The sequence below is a fragment of the Strix aluco genome, chromosome 6, assembly GCF_031877795.1.
Source record: "Strix aluco isolate bStrAlu1 chromosome 6, bStrAlu1.hap1, whole genome shotgun sequence".
In the NCBI taxonomy this organism is placed as follows: domain Eukaryota; kingdom Metazoa; phylum Chordata; class Aves; order Strigiformes; family Strigidae; genus Strix; species Strix aluco.
Window position 1 is genome coordinate 11,393,711 of NC_133936.1, and position 24,806 is coordinate 11,418,516.

Below are 24,806 nucleotides of genomic sequence, written 5' to 3' on the forward strand. Positions count from 1 at the left end.
TTCTTTCCAGGAGATAGTAAAGCCTCTGTTTGCAGCTTCTCCATCACCGTGAGGAGCTGTGGACAGCACCAAGGTGTTTTTTCACCGGTGCTTGTGCTACCCGTGCCTAGAGCATCAAGCACGGAGCAGAAACCTGTAGCACTGGGCTGTGCGCAGGAGATGAGTGAAAGAGGCTGCTTCTCCAGCCGAGTTTGTTATAATCGAAAGGCAAGGGGAGAGGCGGAAGATGTCAAGGCGGCCTTGTTCCTCCGGCAGCCTGATGGGCTTCCAGCTCCCGGCGCGGGGAGCGGGAGGACATTTCATAACGCGAAGGGAGTGCCTGCGGCGGCTGCGGGCGTGGGGGCAGTTCTGGCGGGGAAAGGAGCGTTAAGGGCGCAGGTTGAAGCTGTGACCGGCGGCTGCGGGGAGCCGGGGAGCCGCCCGCCTGGGGCGGGTCTGTCGCGACAGACGCGGCCGGGAGCGGCCCCTGTTCCGGCCACCGGACAAGGCCGCGGGCTGCCCCGCCCCGTCCCGCCGCGCCGGGAAGCGAAACTGAAAGCGGTGGGATGAGGGGAGACGTCGGGTCGGCCATGGCGGGGCAGCGCGCGGGCGCCTTCCCGCTGCTGGTGCGCGGCGACTGGGGGTCCGCCGAGCCGCCCCCCGCCCTGAGGAAGAAGCTGCTCTGCTACTTCCAGAGCCAGAAGCGCTCGGGCGGCGGCGAGTGCGAGCTGCGAGCCGGGGCCGCGGCCGGGGACCTCCTCGTCTGCTTCTTCCACCCCGAGGGTGAGCGGCCGCGGCGGGGAAGGGGTGAGCGGGTCCGGGGGAGCGCCGCGGCCGAGGGGTTGCCCACCCGCCCCGGGCGGAGGGGCCGGCAGGCACCGGGCCGGGCGGCTCCCAACAGCAGGGAACGTGGTGTGAGCTGCCACTCGGAGGGGCCGTCGCTTTCTGGGAGTTAAAACACACACAACGAGTGAGTTACCGCGGATGGTCTCGTGTGTACTGCCTAGTATGTAAGCGATAAATCTAGAGTATGTCATATATCCTATACATCCCATAATATGCAATATAGAATATATGATATGTATTTGCTTGTATATGTGCTTGAATTCGGTGCTTAGTACTAGCCTCTAGATTGCATTTTGAATAACTCTAGCCTATGTTAGTAAGTCTGTCCTGCCAGGGTATATAGACATACATAGTAATTTTGATGCACAGTAGTATTCTCTAGATTGCACTTGGAATAATAAAGCTTATGTTAATATAACTTAATATATATTGTAGTTACAGGTACATATTAAAAATACAACATATATAATATGCATGTATTTATATAAACTTGCAGCAAGGTGGGAAGCATTTAGCTGCAGTTATGTTAAATGTACACATACATATGCATGTACATGTATGTGCATAAACACAGATATATACATTATACGTACACTTTCTTTTTTTCTGCTTTATCATGCTTCCCAGTTGCTGACTCGCCCAGCCGGTAAGTTCAGGACATACAGCCCCAAGCCGTTTTGACACTGGTTGGAAGACACTGGTGTGTGAGGTGTAGGGCCCGTACCAGGACCCTCATGCTGCAGCTCCAGCACAGGGCTGCCTGCTGGAGACCAGCCAGGAAACATGTGGAGGAGCTGAGCTTTGTTTCCCTGGTGCTTTTTTGCAGAAACGGTATCCTCTGTTCTTCTTCCGTTCTTTTTCAGAAGGAAGGCGTTATGTGTGCTCTTACAGGTTTAAAGCTGTTTCATTTTTGTGGGACAGTATATGTGTCCTAACGTAATGGTGGAAAAGTGATATGTAATTTAAAGTTGTATTTCTATTCAGATTGTCACTGGGGTGTTTTGGATTTATTTAGTGAAGCAACGAGTTCTTCAGAGACAGTCTCATATGCTGTATTTGGGAGAAAAAAGAGAGTTGAAGTTGATAGTCACAGAACCTGGAAAGGCACTAGCTGCTGAAGAGAAGGCATCTGAAGAAAAATTAGTTCCTACAAAGGTGAATAAAAATTGTAATCCTAACCAGAGCTTTGAAGTAGACGTGAGAGTGTCAAATCAGTCACTGATACTTTGCTTTCATTTTATTTTAGGCTCTGGATGCCACAAGTAATCTTCAAACAAAAGGTAAAATGTTATCCATCACTGTGTGCAGATTCTTCATAAAATGAAAATGTTGGTGCTTTTCTTCTCACACAGCTCCAGTTCTGTGGGGACTTGTGCTGAAAGTTTCTGAATTTTGCAGCCTGACTCAGGTGATACAGGGAGAGATGTCTGGCCAGGGAGGCTGTAGACTTGATCACCAAGGGTGGAGTTGACCTTGTCAGACTTAGACCATGCACCTGGTTTTAATTTCTGAAATAGCCTTTATAACCAGAGGAGCATCTCCAGAGAGGGATTTAGCTCCCTTATCCTGCATAACTGCTCTAAGATAAGATCTGAATAGAAACACCTAGATTGAAGGTCTTAAGCCCAGGCCTGGCGTCTTTGTGCTCCCTACAGTTAGGAGAGTCTGTAAGGCGAGTGGTGCCTCTCAGCAGTACCTCAGTGACTTCAGTTAGGTCCTCTTTCAGCAATAGTCTGCTCAGCTTTATGATTCAGAAAGCAAGCTAGAAAACAGTACTGCACACCCAAATATACCCACATCTGTGAAGAGTAAATACTCAGCCCTAAAACAGACCAGTTAATCAGGAAGTTCTTCAGTAATTACCCCCCTATCTTTCGCTTTCTGTATGAAGTCTTGTTTGGTGCCATTTTGGGTGGTTTTCCTCCTTTCAAAATTAGGTACTCAAAGGTCATCTACTGTTTTTCAGTTATACTGGAGAGGACCCTGAAAATCTCCAGGTGCTGCTCGTAATTGCTTCGCTGGGTCAGCCTAGCTTTCAGTTTTGGCCTTTTTGTACTTTCTTCATTGGACATAGTGGAGCAGATGATTTTTGTCAGTGATCTAGAAATTGCTAACTAGCATCTGTAGAGCTCTTGCTTCTGTGGTTATTTCTTTTGTTTCCCTCTTGTTGGGCTTATGCTATTAGGCTTTCAAAGGCAGCTATCTTCTGTAAGCGTTACAGGTTTGGTATCAGTCATTGTACCTTGGGAGAGCTCGTAAGCCCGGCGAGCGGGCAGAGCCAGCCTGCTTGTGCTGCCGCCTGCTCGAGTCTTCCCACCCCGCGTCTCTGTTTCTCTCCTTGGGGCTGACCCCCATGGCCTGCCTGTTGGCTGCTGCTGCAGGATTTAGGGGGTTTTGGGTGTTCTTGAGCAAAAGCAAGCAGAGACCTTACCCCGCTCTCCCCCCATCCCCGGTCAGGTGTACAGCTGCTTTCACTGAGCTCCTCTCCCCTCAGTCGCATGTGTCCTCTGCCACAGCCAGAGATGGTGGCCCTGGAGGTGTGCACTGAGGGTGGTGAGTGCCAGGGTTTCATTCAACGCTCATCTCCCTGCCGTGTTGCAGGGATGTGCTGTTTTCCCATACTGAGAGGGGCTTATGCTCCTGCTTGTGTTTGTTGGGGCAAGGAGTGGAGAGCTGCCTTTGTTTGGGAGTGTGGCCATCTTGAGCACCCAGGGGTGCTCTTTAGCCTGTGCCAGTCCCCCACCACCCTGCACGCTCCATGACTGCTGTCTTCCGTGACTTGTTGGACAGTTGTGTCACCACATACCTGGGTGACACTTTTAGTTTACTCAGGCACGTGAAGGAGCACATCGTTCTTGCCCAGAGGTTCTCTCCCACCTTTGCCCTCTTCTCTCTGCAAAGCTGGACATGTGCATTCCTCTGGTGTCCTGGTTCAGCTAGGATAGGGTTAAGTTTCCCCAGCAGTGGGGGGGAAGCTCTAGCCAGGTTATTCAATACGGTGTGCTGCTGGCTGCTGGCGTGCTGCTGGCGTCACATCCTGGCGCGCTGGTGCCCAAACGGGGGAAGACAGGAAGATGGGTAAGCTCTCCTCACTGCTGTATGGGTATATCCCTTGTTCTGTTTATTTTTATTACTGTTATTGCTATTGTTATCGTTCTTGTTGTTGCTTGTTTGGTTGCTGTTGCACTGTTGTATTAAAACTCTCCTTATCTCAGCCCTGGGGCTTTGTATTTCATTCCCTTTGTGGGGGAGGGGCAGTGGCCACGAGGTCTCGGGTCCTGGCAGGGCCTAAACCACCACATCTGGCCACCGCTGGACTTCTGGGATACTCAGTGGGCCCCCCTGTTATATCTTCTAGCTGCAAAATTTTGTTGTATCCCTGCCAGCCTTCTGTGCATATGGGTTCTTCAGCACTGTCCTGCCACCCTGGTAGCAGGGCACGCTGGTCATCAGGAGGCTTTGCATTGAGTCACACAGAGTAGAGCTGTGGATGTCCCGAGCTATGTTCAGGCTTGTTATGCCTGCACCCAGGCTAAGAAACAGATGTAGAGGCTGCAGGGTCTCTCACAACCCTTACCAATGCCTGAGCACCTGTGGCAAATTATCTCAATGGATTTTATTTTATTTATGTCTCCAACCCAGAAATGTACCAGTGACCTTGGACTTGTTTACTTGTGACTATTTTTGTGCCACCAAAGAAGGTGCCTGTAGGACCTCAGAATATTGCATCTGGGCTGTTTTGGATCCCAAAATGTCCTGGGGTACCTTGCAGTATTTGATTGCTTAGATGATATTTTTTCTTGGGAAAGGAAATGAGAGGAAGGGTAAGCAAAATCTGTTTATTCCAGGAAATGTATACCAATATGTCATGTGGTTTATTTCTCTTTCTGTTGAAGTTGTTGCAGAAGCCTTGCAGAAAGCAGAGAGTTTTGTTCCAAACAGTGAGCTCCGGGAGGAAGCTGGCTCTGCAGAGAAGATTGTAGAGAAGTCCACAGAGCCATTGCCTTCGGTAGTGTTGGAAAACATACAAGGATGCAGTCCAAAATGCTTACGTATGCTGTTGGAGAACATCAGCGGCCTGGCAGTGGATGATGACTTCACTGTGGAAGTGATACCTGAAATAAATGTTGCTGTAGCTACTTTTACGAAAAGTATCGGTAAGACAGAATGAACACCATCATTCATTTCCATGTATATGTATGAGTAATAGCTTTCAGAGCTTGATTCCTCTCCTTTTAGAGATTCAGTTTTAAAGAGGTACCTAGACTGCAGTTTCTCAAGAAAGATGTAAGTCTTATATACAACTCCATGAAAATGCCAGTGATCCAAATGTTACACGGAAAAAAGAAAATTGTGGCATCTTCATTAATTGAAATTTGGTGGGAATGTTTCATTGTCTCTCTCTGATTTTGTGTTAGATGGAGAAGAATTAGAAGCAGATTGAGCGTGGAGATGAGTTCTACAAATTATTGAAGTATATAAAGTCTCCATTTGAGAAGGTGGTGAAACTTTGAGAAGTGCTTAGTTTATACAAGAGATGAATAAGAGGGGAACAGAGACATAGTGGTAGTGAATAGCAGAGAGTAACATAGCTGTGTGCATTTCTCCCTTTTTGTTACAGCACAGAGCTATTTGGCACCAAAGACAGTTTTGCTCCAAATGCAGGGAGAAGTAGACTCGGCTCATGTCTCTGCCAGAACTGATAGCCGGGTCTGATAACAGCACAGGAAAACATAGTCAGTTCATGCTGCTTTTCTGTTGACAGATACTGAAGAATTTGTCAAAAAATGTTCACAAAACAAGAGAGTTAAAGAATTCAAAATGACTGCCAGGCTTCTTGAACTGACACAGAGCATCAAGGCTGAAAACATACCGGACAGTGTTTCCACAGACTACATCACAGTTTACTTTGAGAGTGTGCGGAATGGAGGAGGGCCTGTGTCAGACGTCCAGCTCTTCCCTGAGGAGAACTCGGCCATCGTTACTTTCTGTAATCACAAAGGTAATGCTGTCCTTTGCCTGACCGAAGTGCTCCCAGGTGGAGGACCTGAAAGAAAATTACTGCAAATTTAGGCATTAGAAGAAGCCTGGCTTGCTGTCCTGTTCCTGGGAAGTGCTCTGGATTTAGAAATACTGCTGCACATGTAGGGTTTTGGAATCTCTCTGGTTTTTATGTTACCAAAGGTTCATTTTAATACCTGCTTTGTGTATGGGTTGTTCCTGCTGATGTTTTTTCCGCATTTGCAGAGGTTTTCATCTGCAATACAGCATGAATTGTACTTGCAGGGAGAGGAAGCAGGATTTGTTGATGACTTCAGCTTTCACAGTTAGCTTTCAGAAATTAATTGAGGTCAAATATGTTCATTATTAGGGAAGAATAAAGCACGATCTTGTTACTATTCCTTGTGTTGAATCACTGTCCCATTTTTGTGCCAGAACACCCTCTGGTAAATATCTCTGTGTTAGGAGACTCCTGGTTTAGTAAAGTCCTTTACTTTTGATTAAAGATATCTGCCAGGTGATTGTTTTTCTTCTGACTCTCAGAATTTGCTTAAGAATATTTTGTGCATTAAGGTAATATGTAATTTGGATCGTTGTAATGTGTCTGTAAGTCCCTGCCAACATTATAATTCCTTTCCTTTGTCCATTCCAATTGAAATGAAAAAAAAAAAAGTAAAAATGCACTGGCACAGTTTTACTTTAAGTTGAGAGTAAGGAGCATTTCATAGTAGTAACTTGATATGGCACTGCTCTGTGGTGGGCTTCCCTTAGGAAATGCGAGCAAGGCATAGCTGTACAAGTAAATACAGGCACAAGTATATTTACCAAAGTAGTTGGAGCCAAGCCTTTTATCTTGTCCCTTACAGAGTGGTTTGGAAAACAGAAAACCATAAAAATAGCTCTTTCAAATGAAAAAGAAAAAAAGTTATTTTATTCAGTGTAATAGTTCTAAGAACTGAGTCATTTGCCTGATTTGGAGTTAATGATCATATATGTGTGTTTGTGTCTGTGTGTGCTTTTAGATCTAAACACTGTCCTGAAAAAGCAGCATTTACTGGAACAGAGACAGATTTCTGTGCATCCGTATTACCACTCCCTGGGAACAGCTCTGTATGGAGAAGAAAGACCAACTATCAAGATGCCGGACCCCATTGGGGTGCCACTAGATCCGTATATCTGGCAGTTTTTACAAAGGCAGGCTGAATTGATCCAAGGCATAAACCAGGAAATGGCAATTTGCCATTGTGAGCTAAAATGGCCCCAGACAGACTCTGCACACCCAGAAATTATGTTGTGCCCATCATCATCTCTCTCTGAGAAGAAAAAGCCAATGATTAAGTTGATCAAGACATGGAAGCAAGATGCTTCTAGTGAATTCTCGCGTATCATGGCACGTTACATAGCTATAAAATGTAAAGTAAATTCTGTGGGTTGGGAAGACGTGAAAAACAGATTGGTGAAGGATGTTGCTCTGATCGTAACTGATATTTCTGAGGAGATGGTGGTGATTGCTGGCAACAGAGCAGCGGTGGACAATGCAGAGAAAGAAGTGAGGGAATGCATGGAAAAAGCCATGAAGCAAAGTGAAAGGGAAAAACAAAGCATAGAAATTTCAGTGTCAGTGATCCCAGGGAAGTATGCTGTTCTGCACAGTGCTGGGCTGGAAGAGAATATTCACAAAGAATATCCGTGCTTAAAGATCTCTTATGATGACATAAAAAAAACTGTTCAGTTGTGTGGATTACCTGCAGAAGTATATAAAATCAAAGCTGACATACTGGAAAGGGTATTGAATATGCCTTTTACATCAGTTACCGTTGATCCTCATGTTTTCCGGTATCTACGGCATGTAGATAATAAAACAGTGTCAGAGACATTATTCACTAGGAAAAAAATTAATTCTTTTTATGAGCTTGAGGATGGTACTGTGTTGCTATTTGGAGATGCTACCAAAGATCTTTTAGAAGCAGAAAAGCAAATAAAGACAGGCTTAGAATCAGTGTGCATCGATGTGGAGGATGGTGAAGTCATTAAAAAGGAGCAGTGGAGGAGTCTTGTTGCCTCCTTGCTTAAGAGGTACAATTCTTTGCAGGAAACGGTGGTCATTAATGAACCTGTTGGAAAAGAAAATAAAGTGATTATTGCTGGCTTTTCTACAGCTATAACAGAAGTTTATCAGAAACTTAATGATTTTATAGATAAAAACACACATGTGGAAAAAGTAATCCCAGCTAAGTCGGTGGTGGTAGTGCAGTTTGTAGAGAAGGAAAAATCCAGTGTTTATCTTGAATTGAGGAAGAAAGGTGTGACAGTAAGTTTTGACAGCAAGACACCATGTATTTCCCTGAGTGGACCAAGGGCAGAAGTGCCAAAAGCAGTCACCATGTTTGAAAAAGTTCTCTCATCCCTCTACTCAAAAAATGTGCCAATTGATAAACCAGGAGCCAAAGAGTTCTTCACTGAGAGGAAAGAATCGTGTGTTTTTGAAGCAAGGCAGAAATTTAGCTGTTTGATTAGGCTGAAAGAAGAAGAACAACAACCTAAGGGTGAAAGGGTTGGTAATAAAGACAGAAGAAAGCTCTACTACAGGAGAATGCTGCCAGATGGAGTTTTAGTAGCAGTTTATAAAGCTGACTTGTGCGCTTATCCTGTTGATGTTGTGGTAAATGCTTCTAATGAAGACTTAAAGCACATTGGTGGCCTTGCTGATGCACTGTTAAAAGCAGCTGGTCCAGAGCTGCAACAGGAGTGCGATGAGCTGGTGAGGAAAAACGGGACTTTGCTGCCTGGGTGTGCAGTTATCACGGGTGCTGGGAAACTCCCCTGCAAGAACGTCATTCATGCTGTTGGGCCCAGGTGGAGGGAGGATGAAGCAGAAAAGTGCATTTACTTGTTAAGAAAGACAGTGAAGAAAAGTCTGCAACTCGCTGAAACGTACAATCATCATTCCATAGCTCTGCCTGCTATAAGTGGAGGGATTTTTGGCTTCCCGCTGCAGACATGTGCAGATTCAATTGTATCCTCCATCAAGGAGACCTTGGAAGAATCCATAGGGGACAGCAGCTTGAAGGAGGTTCATCTTGTGGATGTTGCAGAAGAAACAGTTCAGGTTCTGAGTGAGACAGTGAAAAACATGTTTACAGTTAAATCATCCTCTCCGATACCGCTGACATCATGCTCGGAAAACCGTAAGGTGAGAGAAAGCCAGGATAAGAGAAAAAAGGATCTGCACGTGGTTACAACAAAAGAAGGACTTTGCATCCAAGTAGAGGCGAGAAACATTCAGGAAGCCATGGTAGGTCTTTAATTTTCCACTTCCTTTCTAACTTGATGTGAAGATCTTCTTTAAATAGGAAAGGAAGGACAGTAGATTATATTGTTTTACGAGGTAATTGCTACATAAGGAAGCAACGGCTATGTGCTAGCTCCTAACAAGAAAGCAAGCTTGCAAAACTGATAGATTTCAGCTTGGAATCTGTCACTCTACAGCCATTTCTAGTGGGCAACTGTGAATTTTGGGATGTTTTGTTCCCAGCTAGGTTTTATTCATTCTTCAGTTCTAAGGTCAATGTGTAAAGTAGTTTGCTTTGTTTCTAAATGGGAAATATTAAAATACTTTCTAAAAGTATTTATATGATCTGTATCAATCTAGGTTGGATATTACGGGAAATCAGCACCTGTTTGGGCTGCTGTTGTGAGTCATGCTGACAGGGAGCATGTAGCTTTTTTTTTTTTAGTTCCTGGCTCTTTGGATGGGTTAAAGACACAGTCTATGAAGAAGTTACTGGGCTCTAGAAAAGCAACCCCATAGAAGAATGCATGCTTAGATTGTTTTGCCAAAGTCTACACCTGATTGTACGTATTTTTTCCCCCCCCGTTTTCTTTTTTCATTCTTTTTGCTAACAAAGAGTTTAACTACTACTCATCTAGACCATCAAGACTCAATTTACACTTCTGAATGTAGTTTCTTTCCCTTACGATTTTTTCTTCAGTGATGCAAAGTGCATCTTGATTAATTTTTTTTTTTTAACAGCCCCTGATTTTTATATTTTGGGAGTTTAAAATCTTTCTAAATAATTATTATTGTCCTGTTGTTTCAATATTAGTTGCTTCAGTTGTCATTTTGGTGCCTGTAAAAGCCTATTCCAATCAAAGAGCAATACTAGATGTAAAACAACCTCAATATGACACACATTGAAAATCTTTGTAATTAAAACGTGTCCAGTGGAAAAAACAAAGCAATTGCCAGACTTCAGGGCTTTGTCTGCTTTACTTCATGAGAGCACAACAACTTCCCTTTACTTCATTTTGGTGCATGAGGTGCTGCTTTTCTGATAAGGTGTAGACAATCCCACTTCAGTGAAAAGGAGGAAGGGGACATTAAACTTTCTACATTACGTACCTTATACAATACATATATTTTGCATCCTGTGATGATGCTAGAGATGAAGGAGCAACACTGCAGCAGTTCTTCACAAGGAAATGTAGCAAAGGCTGGGTCTGGGGAGAGGGGTTTAGGCAAATTGCAGAGGTTGGGTTTATTTCAGCTGCCGAGATACTGGCATCTGCCTGGGATGAGGTGAGTCACAGCCTTACCTCTGCTGAGGGCTTGACAGCTCTGGATGGATGGATGGATGGATGGATGGATGGATGGATGGATGGATGGATGACCTGCTCACACGTAGATACCTCTGGGATTGGTACTCACAGTGTGTCTTATGCTACCTACTGTAGGTTTCACACAAGTCCAGGAATACTCAGTATGCAGAAGCCGTGCTGAAAACCAGGTTATTTCTCCATTGGTATCTTGTTTTTCGTGCTGTGCATTGCTTTGGTAGTGCTATTAGTCTCGATGTGTATTTTTACTTGGAGTCTGGCTATAGATATTTTCATTGTAATTTTGTTGCAGACGGATGTTATTGTCAACAGTGTTGGCACAGATCTGAGCTTTGGTGTGGGCCTTCTTTGCAAAGCGTTGCTGGAAAAGGCTGGACAGGTGCTCCAAGTAGAGTTTGAGAATGCAAAACAAAGACAGGTTGCTGGTCCAGGGAGTGTGCTCTGCACCAGTGGATATGATCTGGCCTGCAAGTTCGTATTTCATGCCATAATGCCCGTGTGGGATGGAGGAAAAGGACAGGCCCTGAAGGTACATTTTAATTATTTTTTTAAAAAAATAAGTGTTTTGAAACCAGATTTATTTGGGATCCTATCCTGAAGTTGCAGGATTTTAAATAGTTTGTTTAGGTGACTCAACTCCATTTACTTCTGTTGGAGTGACCTTAAAGATGCCTTGATGCACTGAGAGGTTTTTCTCATACCAGTGTAGTCTCTGTGGAACTAATAATAAATTATGCCCTTTTTTTTAAAAAAAAAATAAAAGGATCTTTGCTATATTTTACAGACCCTGGAAGGTATAATCAATTCCTGCTTGAAGAAGACTGAAGAACTGGGACTGAAATCGATCACTTTCCCAGCTATTGGAACTGGAGGATTTGGATTTCCTAAAACTGTTGTTTCTAAGTTAATGTTTGATGTTGTATTCAAGTTCAGTACTAGTCACACTTGTAAGACTCTCCAAGAAGTTGATTTTCTCTTGGATCCAAAAGATTTGGATAACATCCAGGTAGTTCTTCTCAGGACAAAGCCATCTGTGTTACGTACTGTTCTAGTTACACCTTAACAATATATTATAGTTACATTGTTTTCTTAAGGGACTAATTTAACACTTTCTTACTGCTGTGGGCCGGTGACACTGAGATGTCTCTCCAGTGTCTTATTCAATGTCTCTGAAGTATACACTCTCAGCAAACACAAGCTGCAGACAAAATTGGCCTCGCTGCTGGCACTGTAAACACCTGTAGATGCTGACTTGTCTTTTGACAGAGGAGTTCTGGCAACGCAAAGACAGTATCTATTATCTCACTGTCCCCACCAAGTCTTCCACCGTTACTAGTGATACCTAAACACGACTGTAAAATGTGTCAGATGGCTCAGCAAGAGCTACATGACTGTTAATTGTAGAAATATTGAGTATATAAACTCTGAAATTCTATCTTTGGTACCTTTTTTCTCTTTGTAGGCCTTTACCGTTGAACTAGAACATAGGGTAGCTGAAAGTTGCAACGCTGCAGCCCCGCAGTCGGGTAAGTTGTATAGGGGCAGGAGGTGGGGCACAGGAGAGTGTAAATGCTATAAAGTGGTTTCATAGGTATCAGGAAACAAACAAAATGTCATCAAGACACAGAGCATTTTTTTTCCTCCTAATGGACTGGCATTCTTAAACTCCATTTGTAGAAATCTTAAAGAGGAATTTCTTTTGTTGAGGACATCCTCATGTCTTAGTAATGCCAGTCTTATCACATGGAAGAGGATATGCTGGTAGGAGAACTGTTTGTCCTACTCAAAGGGTGTAAGAACTTGGTATTACTTTGCCAAACAGTCCATAAAAAACATTTATTTCAGTACCTTTAATTTCCTATATAGAGATATACAGAATGAGTAATTTCCATTTGTTAATTGAGGTAGTGTGACACAATAGCAAAAACATATGAGTGAACTGCATCAACGGCAGAGCCTTATTCATAGGACTATATAGCTCTTTCTTCTCAGTTGCTGTATCAGTGAGATAAAGTATGAATTATAAGTTTAGACTAGAAGTAAGGAACAGTTTTATATCTGTGAGGGTAAAGATGAAATAACTTACAAAAGTGGTGTGATGGTATCTCCATTACAGGCAATGCTTAAGCTGGATACTCCATTTCTTGTAAGAGTTAATTCAGGAAACTCTGTTACAGAACTGGTCAGATCACATAACCCCAAGAGTCCTTTCTGAATTTATATTGCGTGAATTTACAGGAATAGAAATGGTTTCACTTTCACAGTATTTAGACAGGAAGAATACTCCTGCTTTCATTAATGGAGTAGAGAGAAAGGCAGAGACTCTCTAAGTCCATCAAACTGATCTAGAGCATATTCCTTAAAAGGAAATGTTGAAGTTTCCATCAGTGGAAGAGAATAATATCCCAAACTAGAGAAGAAGTGTTTTAAGGTATTTTCCTTTCCCTTGCAGGTTTCATTACACCTGTTACAGCTGCAGTATTGGGAGTTCATGAAATGAAGATTGGTTCCATTACACTCCAAGTAATTAGTGGAGATATTACCAAGGAAGATACAGAGGTTATTGTAAACATATCAAATCCAACATTTAATGCCACATCAGGTATTGAATATGTAGTTCTTTAGCGATAAATTTAGTTTTTAAGAGGGGGTACAGGAAAGATTTGTCCATATGTGAAACTTTTATGAAGCATTTTTCAGGTGAGGGAGAGCTGTGATTTGTCAGGAAATAGATCTTAAACGGGTTTTTTACGTGTCCTGAATACTCCATTTAGTTTCCAAACTACTCAAACAGAAGGCACCTGACCAGATTTATCTTGTTTAAAAACAAAAATGCTAAAATAAAAGGGAATTTTTAGATCAAATGTAATTCTGAAAAACTGCTCTTGTCCTAATATATTTCACTGTAAGCCAAAGCACTAGTTAAGTAAATTGATCTATAAGAAGTAGAGGATTCTTTGGTGACATTGTGAATTGCAAGCATGAAAGATGTCAAATGATATAATGCAAAGCAATTGGAGAGTTTGGTGAGGGGCATACTATTGTCTGGTGAAACAATGAAATAGGAGTTACTCTTAGTGATTTTAATCAATAATGGAGGCAGTGTTCTCTTTGCAGCCAGTGCAGTGGTTCATGGAGGGTGCTTAGGGGAACTGGCAAGGTTTTGCACTTTGTGGGATCTTGCCATATGAGAATTTGTGGTATTTGTAGAGTACAGAAGCTGGGTAGGGTTTTGAGTAGAAATAGCTAAGTTGACTTAATGTATGTATATGCTTTTCTTGTATAATTTAAGGGGTCTTCAAAGCAATTATGAATGCTGCTGGTTCCCAGGTAGAAGAAGAATGTGCTCAATATGGTATGTTAAAGCATACTATTTTGATTAATTTTTTTTTTTGTTCTCTCTCAAAATTTAAGGTTGTTTTATAATTCTTTCATGATATAATTATTTTGTCTGAAAAAATAGCTTTCACATCTAGGAATTTGAAAAGTCCTGTTGTTGTTTTGACACCTACTTTGAGAAGTTTTCACAACTGAACAGAAGATGGATACAGTTTTCTGATGCTAATAAGTGCTGGCAAATTAATGGAATTTAAGTTCTTTATCCCTGAAATTACTCAAGTGTGTTCATCTATTGTCAGCTACAGGAGAGCTGAAGTTTTGAAACGGAACAAAGTGGTGGAAGACTGTCTTTTGCTGTAAGCATGTACAGGATTGGCTTTTAAAAGCTAATAGCAAATCTGGGCTTATATTCACAAATACATAATTATTTTTTATTGAAAAAAATGTAACTCTGCTTATCACCCTGATCCTGAGTTCTTCTATAGTCTGCGTTCTGCCAGACCAGTAGAGTGGTAAAATCCCAACTCACTCTGGTTGGCCTCTACGGCACAGAAAGAAATACATTCTAGTTGCATAAACAAAATGTTCCTGCTCTGAGTCTAGAAGTTAACTTTCAGGATGGATTTTCCTGGATATTTTTCCCAGCCTTTGGCTGTGCAGGCTCTCCCTGTCTATCAGCCTGACCTAAGCACATGCAGAGCATCTTACGGTCAGTCATTACCTTTGTGACCAGCGAAGTGGTATGTAACTCTGTGCTCATCGCTCCATTCATCCTCACAATCGGACTCCATTTTGAGGTGTTTGTAATCAAACACGAGTGCCCTGAAAAAACACGCGCATCTTTTTAAAGATTCCATACCACAGTTCTTAGATCATTTGGTCATTATGTAATGATATTATTTTAAACATTCAGCTCTTTTGCAGAATAAGAGTTTGAGCTTTCAAGGAATAAGTGGCATAAGAAAGGATTTCTCATATAAATGAATTGTGCACATTCTGTTGGCATGCTTTTAAGTAAAAGTGAGGTGCATTTAAATTCAACATAAATTCCTAAGTTGTACTTTGTAGCAGAGATCTTGGGAAACTAGAAAACACACAATTACTTGAATTACTTTCTCAAAGAAATTCTGCCATCAGGATATTTACAGAGAAAACCAGAATCAGCTAAACCCAGTGAATAGCTCACAGTGGATTTCTTACCATTTTTTTCACTTCTCTTCTAACATCAATATAACCAGCTGTCTTATCAGAAGAGATAGCCACTTTGAAAATGTTATGTCTCCTTCTTTATCTTCTCTCTTCCAGCTGGGCAGTCTCAGAAAGGCTTTATTACTACACAAGGTGGAAAACTGTTGTGCAGTAAAATCATCCACTTGATTCACAATAACAACGTGAAGAGTCAGGTCTCCAAAGTGCTTAATGAGTGTGAACTAAGGATGTACAAATCTGTTGCCTTCCCGGCAATTGGAACAGGTTTGTGTTTTCTTGGGAAAGGGATGAGGATTGTGGTGGGGGTAATTCAGAAACTGGGATAAAGTTAATACCTCTGATATGGATAACAGTAGACTTGTACAAAAAAGCGTAAACTGTAGTTTGTGAAAGTTCATTGTAATCAGTTCAAACAACCACCTGCACACTTCAGAAATGGTGCTTTTTTAAAAGTATAGATATTACAGTCAATATTGATTGAGCAAGAATGCTTAAAAAAAAGGTATTGCTCCATAAAAGACATTCTGCCCCAAAACAGACTGTATCTCAGCTGGCCACCCTGCACCTTTCTTCAAACGTCCCATAGACCTTGCTTGTGATTTCAACCCCTCGGAGTGGCTGGGGTTGGGGTTTGTAGGCAGAGAAAGCTGGAGTTGTCCTGAGACCAAAACTTTGCCTGGCTGACTACAGAAATTGTGGGCTGGGTACAGAATACCTGCAGTTTACACCTTTTATAAGTCTTGTTTCAGCCTACCTGCTCCAGTGGAGGGCTAGAGGCAGCCTAGCTTATTTGGCTTAAGCAGGGCCTGAAGAGAGCAGGGTATCGTTCTCAGACCAAGGCTCCCCTTGACTGGAAAAAGAAATAGTGAGCTGGTCCTCGCTCAGCGTGACAGGTTAGTGTAGGAGCTGGTGTGTGGGTCAGTGTTGGACTCCACAGTGATAGTTATGGCAGGACCCCTGGACTGCCAACATCATCTGTGTGCTGGTGGCTGTCCAAGGGATGCCGTGGCTGAAATTGGCAGGGGTCCCACAGCGTTTCAGGATAAGCTTTAGGTTGCACTTCAGGCTTGTTGTAGGGGAATGAGAGCAGTTGTTTTGAGCTTGGTGTTCCTGTTTGTATGCTGAAATACATTGCAGGCTTGTGCCAAAATCCTCCGCTGATTTGATTTGGTTTTACTTTGGTACCTGGTTTTAAGATGGGCATAGAGTTAGTGATGTGTGGGTTTAAAAAAATTGGGGGGATGCTAAGCCTGAAGTACTTGTGGGAGCCTCAAAGTAAATGGGGGGCAAATCCCAGAAGGGCTTCCCAGGCCTGTGTAGGATGTCAGATCCTGGAGCTGAGAGGCTTAGGTGTAAGGCTGAGGTTAAGCCTGGGGCTTTGGCCAGAAAGCATAATGGAGGAGGGGAAAGGGACACCAGTCTGTATGAGCTGGGGATGTGGTTTCTGTTTTCTGGATGCTGCCTTGATTTAAGTACTGTTCACTGATACATGCCTTTTAGGTCGAGCAGGACAGAGTCCAGCAAAGGTAGCTGATGACATGTTGGATGCTATAGTGGAATTTGCAAGCAAAAGATCAGTACAGCATTTGGAAAAAATTAAAATCATCATCTTCCAGACAAATATGCTCAGAGACTTTTACGAAAGCATGAAGAAAAGAGAAGGTTCATGTTCAGCCACAACAGATTCGTGGATGTCTCTGCTTAAATGTAAGTAGGTGGGTTTTCTATTTGCATGGGAACATAAAACTAAAGATCTTTTATTTAAAACTAATGATTAACATATGTTTCTTAACAGCATTTTTTTGGCGCAAACCCCAACGCACTGAGAAGAAAAAGCCCATGGTTTTGGAGAAGAAAGTTGATTTAGCCACATTTCAAATTTGTGGAGAAAGCCAAAAAAATGTGGATGCAACTGAGGCCTGGATAAAGAATTTAATTTTAAAGGAACAGTTTGAAAACAGTATTTCAGATGAGCTAATTGAAAATTTTGATGAGAGACAAATTGGCACTTTGGCAGATCTCCAGAGAAGGAAGCATGTTACCATTCAGCTTGACAATAAACTTTCCCCACCTTGCATTAAAATTTCTGGTATTACCAGGGACGTCTATTTTGTCTCTGTGGAAGTTCAAAAAATGATCCAAAAAATTAAGGATACTGAAGAAGAACGATCCAAGGCAGAACTTGTTTATAACCTGGTAGAATGGAGGTATCCAAGAAGCAATGATAGCTTTGTTGCTTTTGATAAACTGACAAATATGCAGCTGGAGGATGCTAAAATGGCTAAAAAACCATATCTTACTGTCAAAATTAACAAGAAAAACTACAGCGTGAATCTGAATACTTTACAGGCTAATGATGAACAAGGAAAAACTATAACCATTCAACGTGTGCCAAAGAATGAAGGTAAATTACAGCTTTTTTAATGAAAAAACATTTAATAGTGATTGTTGAATGATAATTCTGGTAAATGCAAACTCAGGTATTCCAAAGAAGTAAGCTATTCCATAGCTTTTTTTCCTTTCTCTTCCCTCCCACCCTGGGCATGCCATAGCCAGCAATTTTAGTGTCATAATTAGTGGCAGGTATGACTGAAATCAGAACATCTAATTTAAATACAAATATTATCTGTTTGTATGTGACCAGTGAGCATAGATTTCATGCTGAAGTCTGACGAAGTAGTGTATGAAGCGTGCATAAAATTCTTCTGTGGTTTTCAAACTTGTTTTAGTTAGATACTGGTATGGGGATAATTAGACTAGAGAAAATGTAAAGTCTTAACAGGGCATTGCAGAGCCAGTGATGTACTGAAGAGAGAGAGTATTCTTGGAATAAAGTACTGCATCAGGTACTGTCCTCTCAGCCCTCTATATGTAGTTTGTTTGTAAGATGTGCCTACAAAACTGAGCTAGATACCTGTCATAATAATGCAATCTGTATTGCAGAGAAGATGTCAATAGAGCTCCCTGCGCAGTGGGAAGACATGGAAAAGGAACGGATCAAGCTGGTGAATCTCAAACCATCATGTCAGGAATACCTGGATGTTCAGGACAAATTTAAGAAAACCTGTCACAGCTTTGTCATAGAGAAGGTGAAATCCTATGGGGGGAAAAAAGTGAATTCTTGGGCTAAAAACATTAACATAATTTCTAAATATTTGTTTGTAAGGTGTTGTCTGCAACCTAATACACCTTTCACATGTCAGTCTCCTTAGCACTCTACAGGGCGGATATAAATCAAGTCAAATTTCCTAAGAGTTGCCCTGCCATTTCTGCCTTCTAATAATGCAAAACCAGTGACCATCAGTCTTCAGGCTGTATCTGTGTTCAACCAACATGGCACTCACTAGTTAATGTGGTATTTGCAATTAGGAAATTCTATATTGAAATGGAAGCATGAGCAAATGCATTCAGAATACAAAGGAAAATACAAAGTCCTTGCAGACTGGCCATAAAGCTTTTTACTATTTTACCACTTCTTCCCTGTCAGTCCCAGAGCCTTTCAGGCTAAACTGTTGGTTTTAACCAAAGTGTCAAGATTTCACAGAATCACAGAATTGTCTAGGTTGGAAAAGACCTTGAAGATCATCCAGTCCAACCATTGACCTAACACTGACAGTTCTCAACTACACCATATCCCTCAGCGCTATGTCAACTTTACTCTTAAACACCTCCAGGGATGGGGACCCCACCACCTCCCTGGGCAGCCCATTCCAACGCCTAACAACCCGTTCTGTAAAGAAATGCTTCCTAATAGCCAGTCTAAACCTTCCCTGATGCAATTTGAGGCCATTCCCTCTTGTCCTGTCACTTGTTACTTGGTTAAAGAGACTCATCCCCAGCTCTCTGCAACCTCCTTTCAGGTAGCTGTAGAGAGTGATGAGGTCTCCCCTCAGCCTCCTCTTCTCCAGACTAAACACCCCCAGTTCCCTCAGCCGCTCCTCGTACGACATGTGCTCCAGACCCTTCACCAGCTTCGTTGCCCTTCTCTGGACACACTCGAGTCATTCAATGTCCTTTTTGTAGTGAGGGGCCCAAAACTGAACACAGTAATTGAGGTGCGGCCTCACCAGTGCTGAGTACAGGGGTAAGATCACTTCCCTGTCCCTGCTGGCCACGCTATTTCTGATACAAGCCAGGATACCATTGGCCTTCTTGGCCACCTGGGCACACTGCTGGCTCATGTTCAGCCAGCTGTCAGTCAACACCCCCAGGTCCCTCTCTGACTGGCAGCTCTCCAGCCACTCCTCCCCAAGCCTGTAGCGCTGCTGGGGGTTGTTGTGGCCGAAGTGCAGCACCCGGCATTTGGCCTTATTAAAACTCATACAGTTGGCCTTAGCCCATTGCTCCAGCCTGTCCAGATGTCTCTGCAGAGCCTCCCTACCCTTGAGCAGATTTCATCCTGCTTATTGAGAAGTCTGCAACACAGTGTGCAGAGATTTAATTGCCAGGGAGAAGATGGAATTATTCAGAATCAGGAGGAGCGATAAATAGGAGAAAATATGATGAAATTAAGAGTGAGAATATGTGTTTGAAAAATTTTCTTCCATCATGAGATTCAATGAGCATGGTCAGTAAGACACAAAGAGAACAAAGTATTAGTGTACAACAGAAGAAGTCAGGTAGTGATACGAATTCCTTTTCCTCTGAAAATAGAAAACTATTACAGCAATGCCTTTAAGATTATACTTTGACGCAGATACACTGTTTCCCCCGAGCTATATTCAGGTTGTTGGTATGGGGAACCAGCAACATCTATCCTCCCACCAATTTATGTTTATATAGGAGTTTCTTATGGGTTGCTAAGCTACACACTAAAGGAAGTAATTTCGACTTCCAAGCTGAGATCTAAAAGAGAAACTTAAATTCGACGTAATGCTATCACTACAGTCTACCCTTTGGTGAGAAAATTATCAGTAAAGATGATTAGGATGTGCAGAAGGCATCTGGCATCGCTGCCTCTGGCAGTGGTACAACAACCTGTTTCTAAAAATGACAGTGCACAGCTACCATGATTGCCTGTATACCTAGGCAAGACAAGTGTATGCCAAAACTTACCAAACTTGAAAAGCTCTTGTAAGCTACTTTTGTTTCTGATTTTTCAGGAGGCCCACGTATTCAGATTCCCAACCCAAAACTCAAACTAACAGGGCACAGTGAAAATTACTGTAATTCTTTCAGTTTGGTTTGGTTTTAATGCTTTCCTGCCATGATAAATATTGGTCCCTACCAGTATAAATATAGTTCTATTTTGTAATTTTGCAGATTGAAAGAATACAAAATCCCTTCCTCTGGCAGACATACCAAATAAAAAAAACCTCTCTCTGTACAAAGAACACAAATCAATCTAATGAGAAGTTGCTATTTCATGGGACAGCTGCGTCCTCATTGAGCACAATCAACTACAGTGGATTTAATCGTGGGTTTGCTGGAAAGAATGGTGAGTCATTATCCAAAGCAGTTAACTTCCTAGACATGTATGAGGTACTAGGGAATGTCAGTGTTACAGTGCTGTCAGCACAACATGAGACTGAATAAAGTTGGAGAACAAAATAACTCCAGAGCATAATCTCTACGGACAGAGGAATTAACCTGTTCTGATAATCCCTTGTTGATGAATGCCATTATCTAGAGGGTATCAGAAAAAGCTCACCTAGTCTGAAATCAAGCCTGGGCAGCTTTTGAGAAATGTTTTGTATGATCTGGCTACATCAAGGAACAAGGACCGCTGTTCAACATCCTCAGCTGAGATCCCAACCACTAGCTGCTTCTATCTCCTCTAAGACAAAGGCAGGTAGCAAAGTAGAGGTGCAGATACTTCTGTTGCTTCTGAAGATAAGGATAGCACAAGCAATCAGAAGATCCCACTCCCCTCCCATTTTTATGCAAATGAAATCAGTTGAAATTCATGAATTAATTCTTCCCCTTTAATAGTTTTAGGGACAACTATTAAATATTTAGCAGAAGGACTTTCTGCATTAGTCCAAAGATTATTCTGTCCAGTTCCACTAGTACACTTATGTTTATTATTTGGTAGCATTCAAATATGAAAGACAGTATCCAAAGAAGTGGAACTTGGGCTGAACTGAGGTGCCAGTTGCTCTTAGAGGTCCTGCAGCCTTACTTGAAAAGTCCTTATTTTTGTTCTTAATGTTTTCTTCCTTAAGACACAATTGTGCATGCCTAGGGCTGACTTGATCTTGAGAAAGCTGGACAGCTTAACTCAGATCTAGTTGACACTTCAGTGTGGTCTGGATCCAAAAGTAGACATTTCTTGGTCTGGATCCTCTAGAGGTACTTACACTGATATTTTCTTGAGAAAATGAAGCCCAACATAAGCAAAATATATCAGGCTATGCCCAGATAGAAATGGCAGCCACCATTTCTTTTTAAAACATGACCAGAGGAGATGTTTCACCTTCCCGCTCTTTGGTAGTGTAGGAGGTTGGATTTACTCAGGAAGCAAGAGCCCTTGATCCTCATGTCCTCGTCTCTGCCTGCCACTGTTGACATCCACCTCTCTGTCTCAGCCATGATTTACAATAGGAAAGGCACACTCCCTTTCTGTCAGGGTGGGTAGCCATGCAAAAATATCCAAAGATCAGAGCAGCCAGATAGGAAGGATCTGTCTGGCTTGAACAGCTTTCTACCAATGTCAGAAAAAAGAAATGTCTCGGGCAAAGAAATGTGATTCCTCTAACCTGCTGTGAAGTGTAACTAGAAAACTATAATTACAATTATATAGTCATTATAAATTGAAAAGGCTCTAAAGATTTGCAATTTGATGGATTGCAGGCTAAACAAGGCTAAACAGAGGAACACTTTTCCCCATAAGAAAGGGCAGTGAAAACCTGGGCCTTGATACTTACTTAACATCTTAGTGGGTTCATATTTGATCCTGATACAAAGGCTTGTTACTAGAATTTGCTCTTTAAACTCTAACCAAGTTTGGAACTTCTGCAGTTAAAAAAAAGGGGGAGCTTTAGAGATTCTTATGGGAATAACACTATATTTGAAAATCTTGTCTTTCCAAACAGCTGCAGTCATTGGAAATGGAACTTACTTTGCTGTTGATGCAAGTTACTCTGCTCAGGATACTTACTCTGTACCGGATATGAATGGCAGAAGATATATGTACTTGGCTCGGGTCCTCACTGGGCAGTACTGTGCTGGGAGGAAAGGACTAATCACTCCACCACCAAAAAACCCAGCAGATCCTACTGACCTGTATGACAGTGTGGTTGATGATGTGAATAATCCAACAATGTTTGTCATATTTAATGACATTCAGGCATATCCTCAGTACCTTATTACTTTTAAAAAATAGAATATTCTTAGTAGTCTGGAAAATTTTAGTGCCTTTTACATGTGGAAATTAACGGGGCAATTCTTGTTTACATCTAGGTTTCTTAAACTAATTGGTTATTTATCTATCCATGTGTTCAAGTATGTCTTCAAATTATCACCGCTATGAGGCTAGGATAAGCAAATATTTTAGAACACACTATTTCAATACTCACATTTCAAATTCAGTTATGTGGAGGTGTCAGCAAGAACTGTGAGAACAGCCCAGACCTCTTCCTATGCAAGGCAGAGGGGACTGGTACAAGAGGCCTGTGGCCTGAAGTAAGAGATATGGGGTAGGTTGGTGCACCTGTGCATGTTCCTGTTTCCAGTATTCTCCATATGGCACCAAGTGAGCTGCTGCCTGTGAGGATTCATTTAAAATACTCTGTGTTGGGTGAATAAACTTGCTGGCCAGCAGAGTTTTCAGTCATTCCCAGGCATCCACTCACCCTTGTTGGTGAAGAAAAACAATGCAATATTGAACAGACACTTTGCATTCATTGTTTCACCCCCTCTTATGCTGTTGTAGCATACTTTGTTATTCCCTAGGTATAAATTCCTGTATTTATACATGGTTCCTAGGGACATTCTCTATGGTCCCCTGCATTATGTACATCCAACTTCCACCTACAAAATCATTGCTTCTGGAATTTTCAAGATAGTAATAAAGGGATTTTTAATTTCTTCTGGTCAGTACCAAAACATTAACCCTTCCTCAGAATTACCTGTTTGCAGGGTCATCTACAGGGGCGTAACTCAGTTACTACACTTAAAACAATCTGAAAATTTTTTTAAAGTTCTGTAAAGCAAATAATTTGTACGTATTTGCAAGCTGTACGCTTAATTAGTGATAATCTTACAACTGCCAATTAAAAGCCATATACACACTTTTAATAAAAGTAGTTTCAAACAGCTACGTTGTATTACTGAGTCATTTACACAAGGGAACAAAGGAACACACTTCAAGTGGCACTGTTGCTTTACATTTGAATATCTTTATGTTACAGTGATACTATAAATAGTGAGAAGCTGAAAAGGCTTAGAAGACAAAATTGTTTTCTTGTATCGTCTGAGTGATGGGAGTTGTGCATACAGATTCCAGGTGAAGTTATTCTGCCTTAGTCCAAAGGAGACCTGTGCTGCAAGTAGCTGCCAGGATGTCTTAAACCCTTGCCACAATGTTCTCATTGCCTGCAAAGGGGAAAAGTGCTTACGGTATCTGTAGGTGGCAATATAAAAAATTTCTGCTCTTCGCAGCAGATGCCCATGCAATGCTTCAGATGGATGCCCTGCATACTTTCACATTTAAAGCAAAACAGATTTTAACCCACTCCTGCTTTAAGAGATTTTGCTCCCTGTGAAAAGGTGAGGACGCTTTTCTCCCTTCCCTGTTTTTTTGAATGCTTTTCTGTATTGTGGGAGCACTGCAGCTGCCAGAGTGACTCGGTTTAACTGATGGCACCAGGCGCCCAGCAGCTTCTCCCTCTGCTGTCACTGAGCTGCCGGGTGAGCCGGGGCACATGCTCTGTTTGTGTGGCCCTCCTAATTGAGTGCCTTGGAAAGCAGTAGGATGAAACACTACAAAAACCCAGAGAATTTTTGTCCCCGGTGGTGGTGGTGGAAGTTTCTTTACTGGTTTCTGTACTAGAAACTTGGGGATACTCGGGTGTTGTACAGTGTTTGTGGACTGAGAAGCTGGAAAAAGGCCATGTCATGTATGAAAACTGAAATCCCAACCCCTGACTTGAGCTCTGGGATGGGCTGGGCACAGCGGGCTGGCCACAGGAGGACCTTTGCTTCTAGACAGTCCGATTTCAGACTCACAGCCTGGAGCAAACTCCTCAAGGCGCATGACTCCCACCGACAAGGAGTCTCAGGGAGAGAATGAGGGGCCTTGCTGAGCTGGGGACCCGGCGCCCCAACCCAAAACTGGCTTTGATAGCGGCAGAGGCACCCCGAGCCCTGTAGGGTGCACTGCCTCTCACGCAGCGGTGTGATGCACAGCCCCGCACTGCACTGCACTGCACGGGCCTGCCAGACTGCACCCGCCTGCGCTGCCCTTACGTGGACCGCGCCGCGCCGCGCAGCGCTACACTGTCCCACACTGCACCTGCACCGCCGGGCCTTGCTCTTCACAGCGCTGCGCTGCTCCCTCCCCGCCTGCATTCCATTGTCCGGCACTGCATGCACTGCACTGCCTTACCCCACACGCACCACACCAGTGCCCTGCAGTTGAGAAGGCTCAACTGCACAGCGCTGCATTGCCCCTGCCTGACGCTGCATCGCGCTGCCTGACCCTGCGGTGCGCGCCCTCCGCCACCTTTCCCTCACGTCCTCGCCCCCCCGCCCCGCCCCTCGGTGAGCCGCATCCAATCAGGAGCGCCCGCCGCCTCCACCCCACCCTCTCCCGCCCTCCTCGCTCGCCTATTGGCGGGGGCTGCTACGACGGCACTGCCTCTCCATGGCGACGC

At 42.9% G+C, this 24,806-nt stretch overlaps 1 protein-coding gene across 5 annotated transcripts; it reads left to right on the forward strand.

Moving 5' to 3' along the window:
* Positions 1-545: 545 nt before the first annotated feature.
* Positions 546-23,247, forward strand: LOC141925108 (protein mono-ADP-ribosyltransferase PARP14-like). Of its 5 annotated transcripts, XM_074828675.1 has the most exons (18): positions 790-949; positions 1,453-1,471; positions 1,841-1,980; positions 2,072-2,105; positions 4,722-4,982; positions 5,591-5,827; positions 6,849-9,121; positions 10,736-10,972; positions 11,228-11,449; positions 11,906-11,969; positions 12,896-13,045; positions 13,736-13,798; positions 15,088-15,255; positions 16,492-16,698; positions 16,787-17,395; positions 17,935-18,080; positions 20,254-20,428; positions 22,026-23,247. In XM_074828675.1, exons 3-18 carry the CDS (start codon positions 1,873-1,875, stop codon positions 22,313-22,315), a joined length of 5,244 nt encoding a protein of 1,747 aa, XP_074684776.1. In that variant the 5' UTR covers positions 790-949; positions 1,453-1,471; positions 1,841-1,872; the 3' UTR covers positions 22,316-23,247. The 5 variants fall into 5 exon arrangements, with proteins under 5 accessions (XP_074684777.1, XP_074684776.1, XP_074684775.1 ...); XM_074828676.1 differs by lacking the exons at positions 790-949; positions 1,453-1,471 and adding an exon at positions 546-762; XM_074828674.1 differs by lacking the exon at positions 1,453-1,471.
* Positions 23,248-24,806: the final 1,559 nt, after the last annotated feature.

Coding starts and splice junctions, on each gene's coding strand:
- LOC141925108 (XM_074828676.1), top strand. CDS start 546: ATGAGGGGAGACGTCGGGTCGGCCATGGCGGGGCAGCGCGCGGGCGCC. Junction 2,106..4,721: donor AAGTAATCTTCAAACAAAAG/GTAAAATGTTAT, acceptor TTTCTGTTGAAG/TTGTTGCAGAAGCCTTGCAG. Junction 11,970..12,895: donor CGCTGCAGCCCCGCAGTCGG/GTAAGTTGTATA, acceptor TTTCCCTTGCAG/GTTTCATTACACCTGTTACA.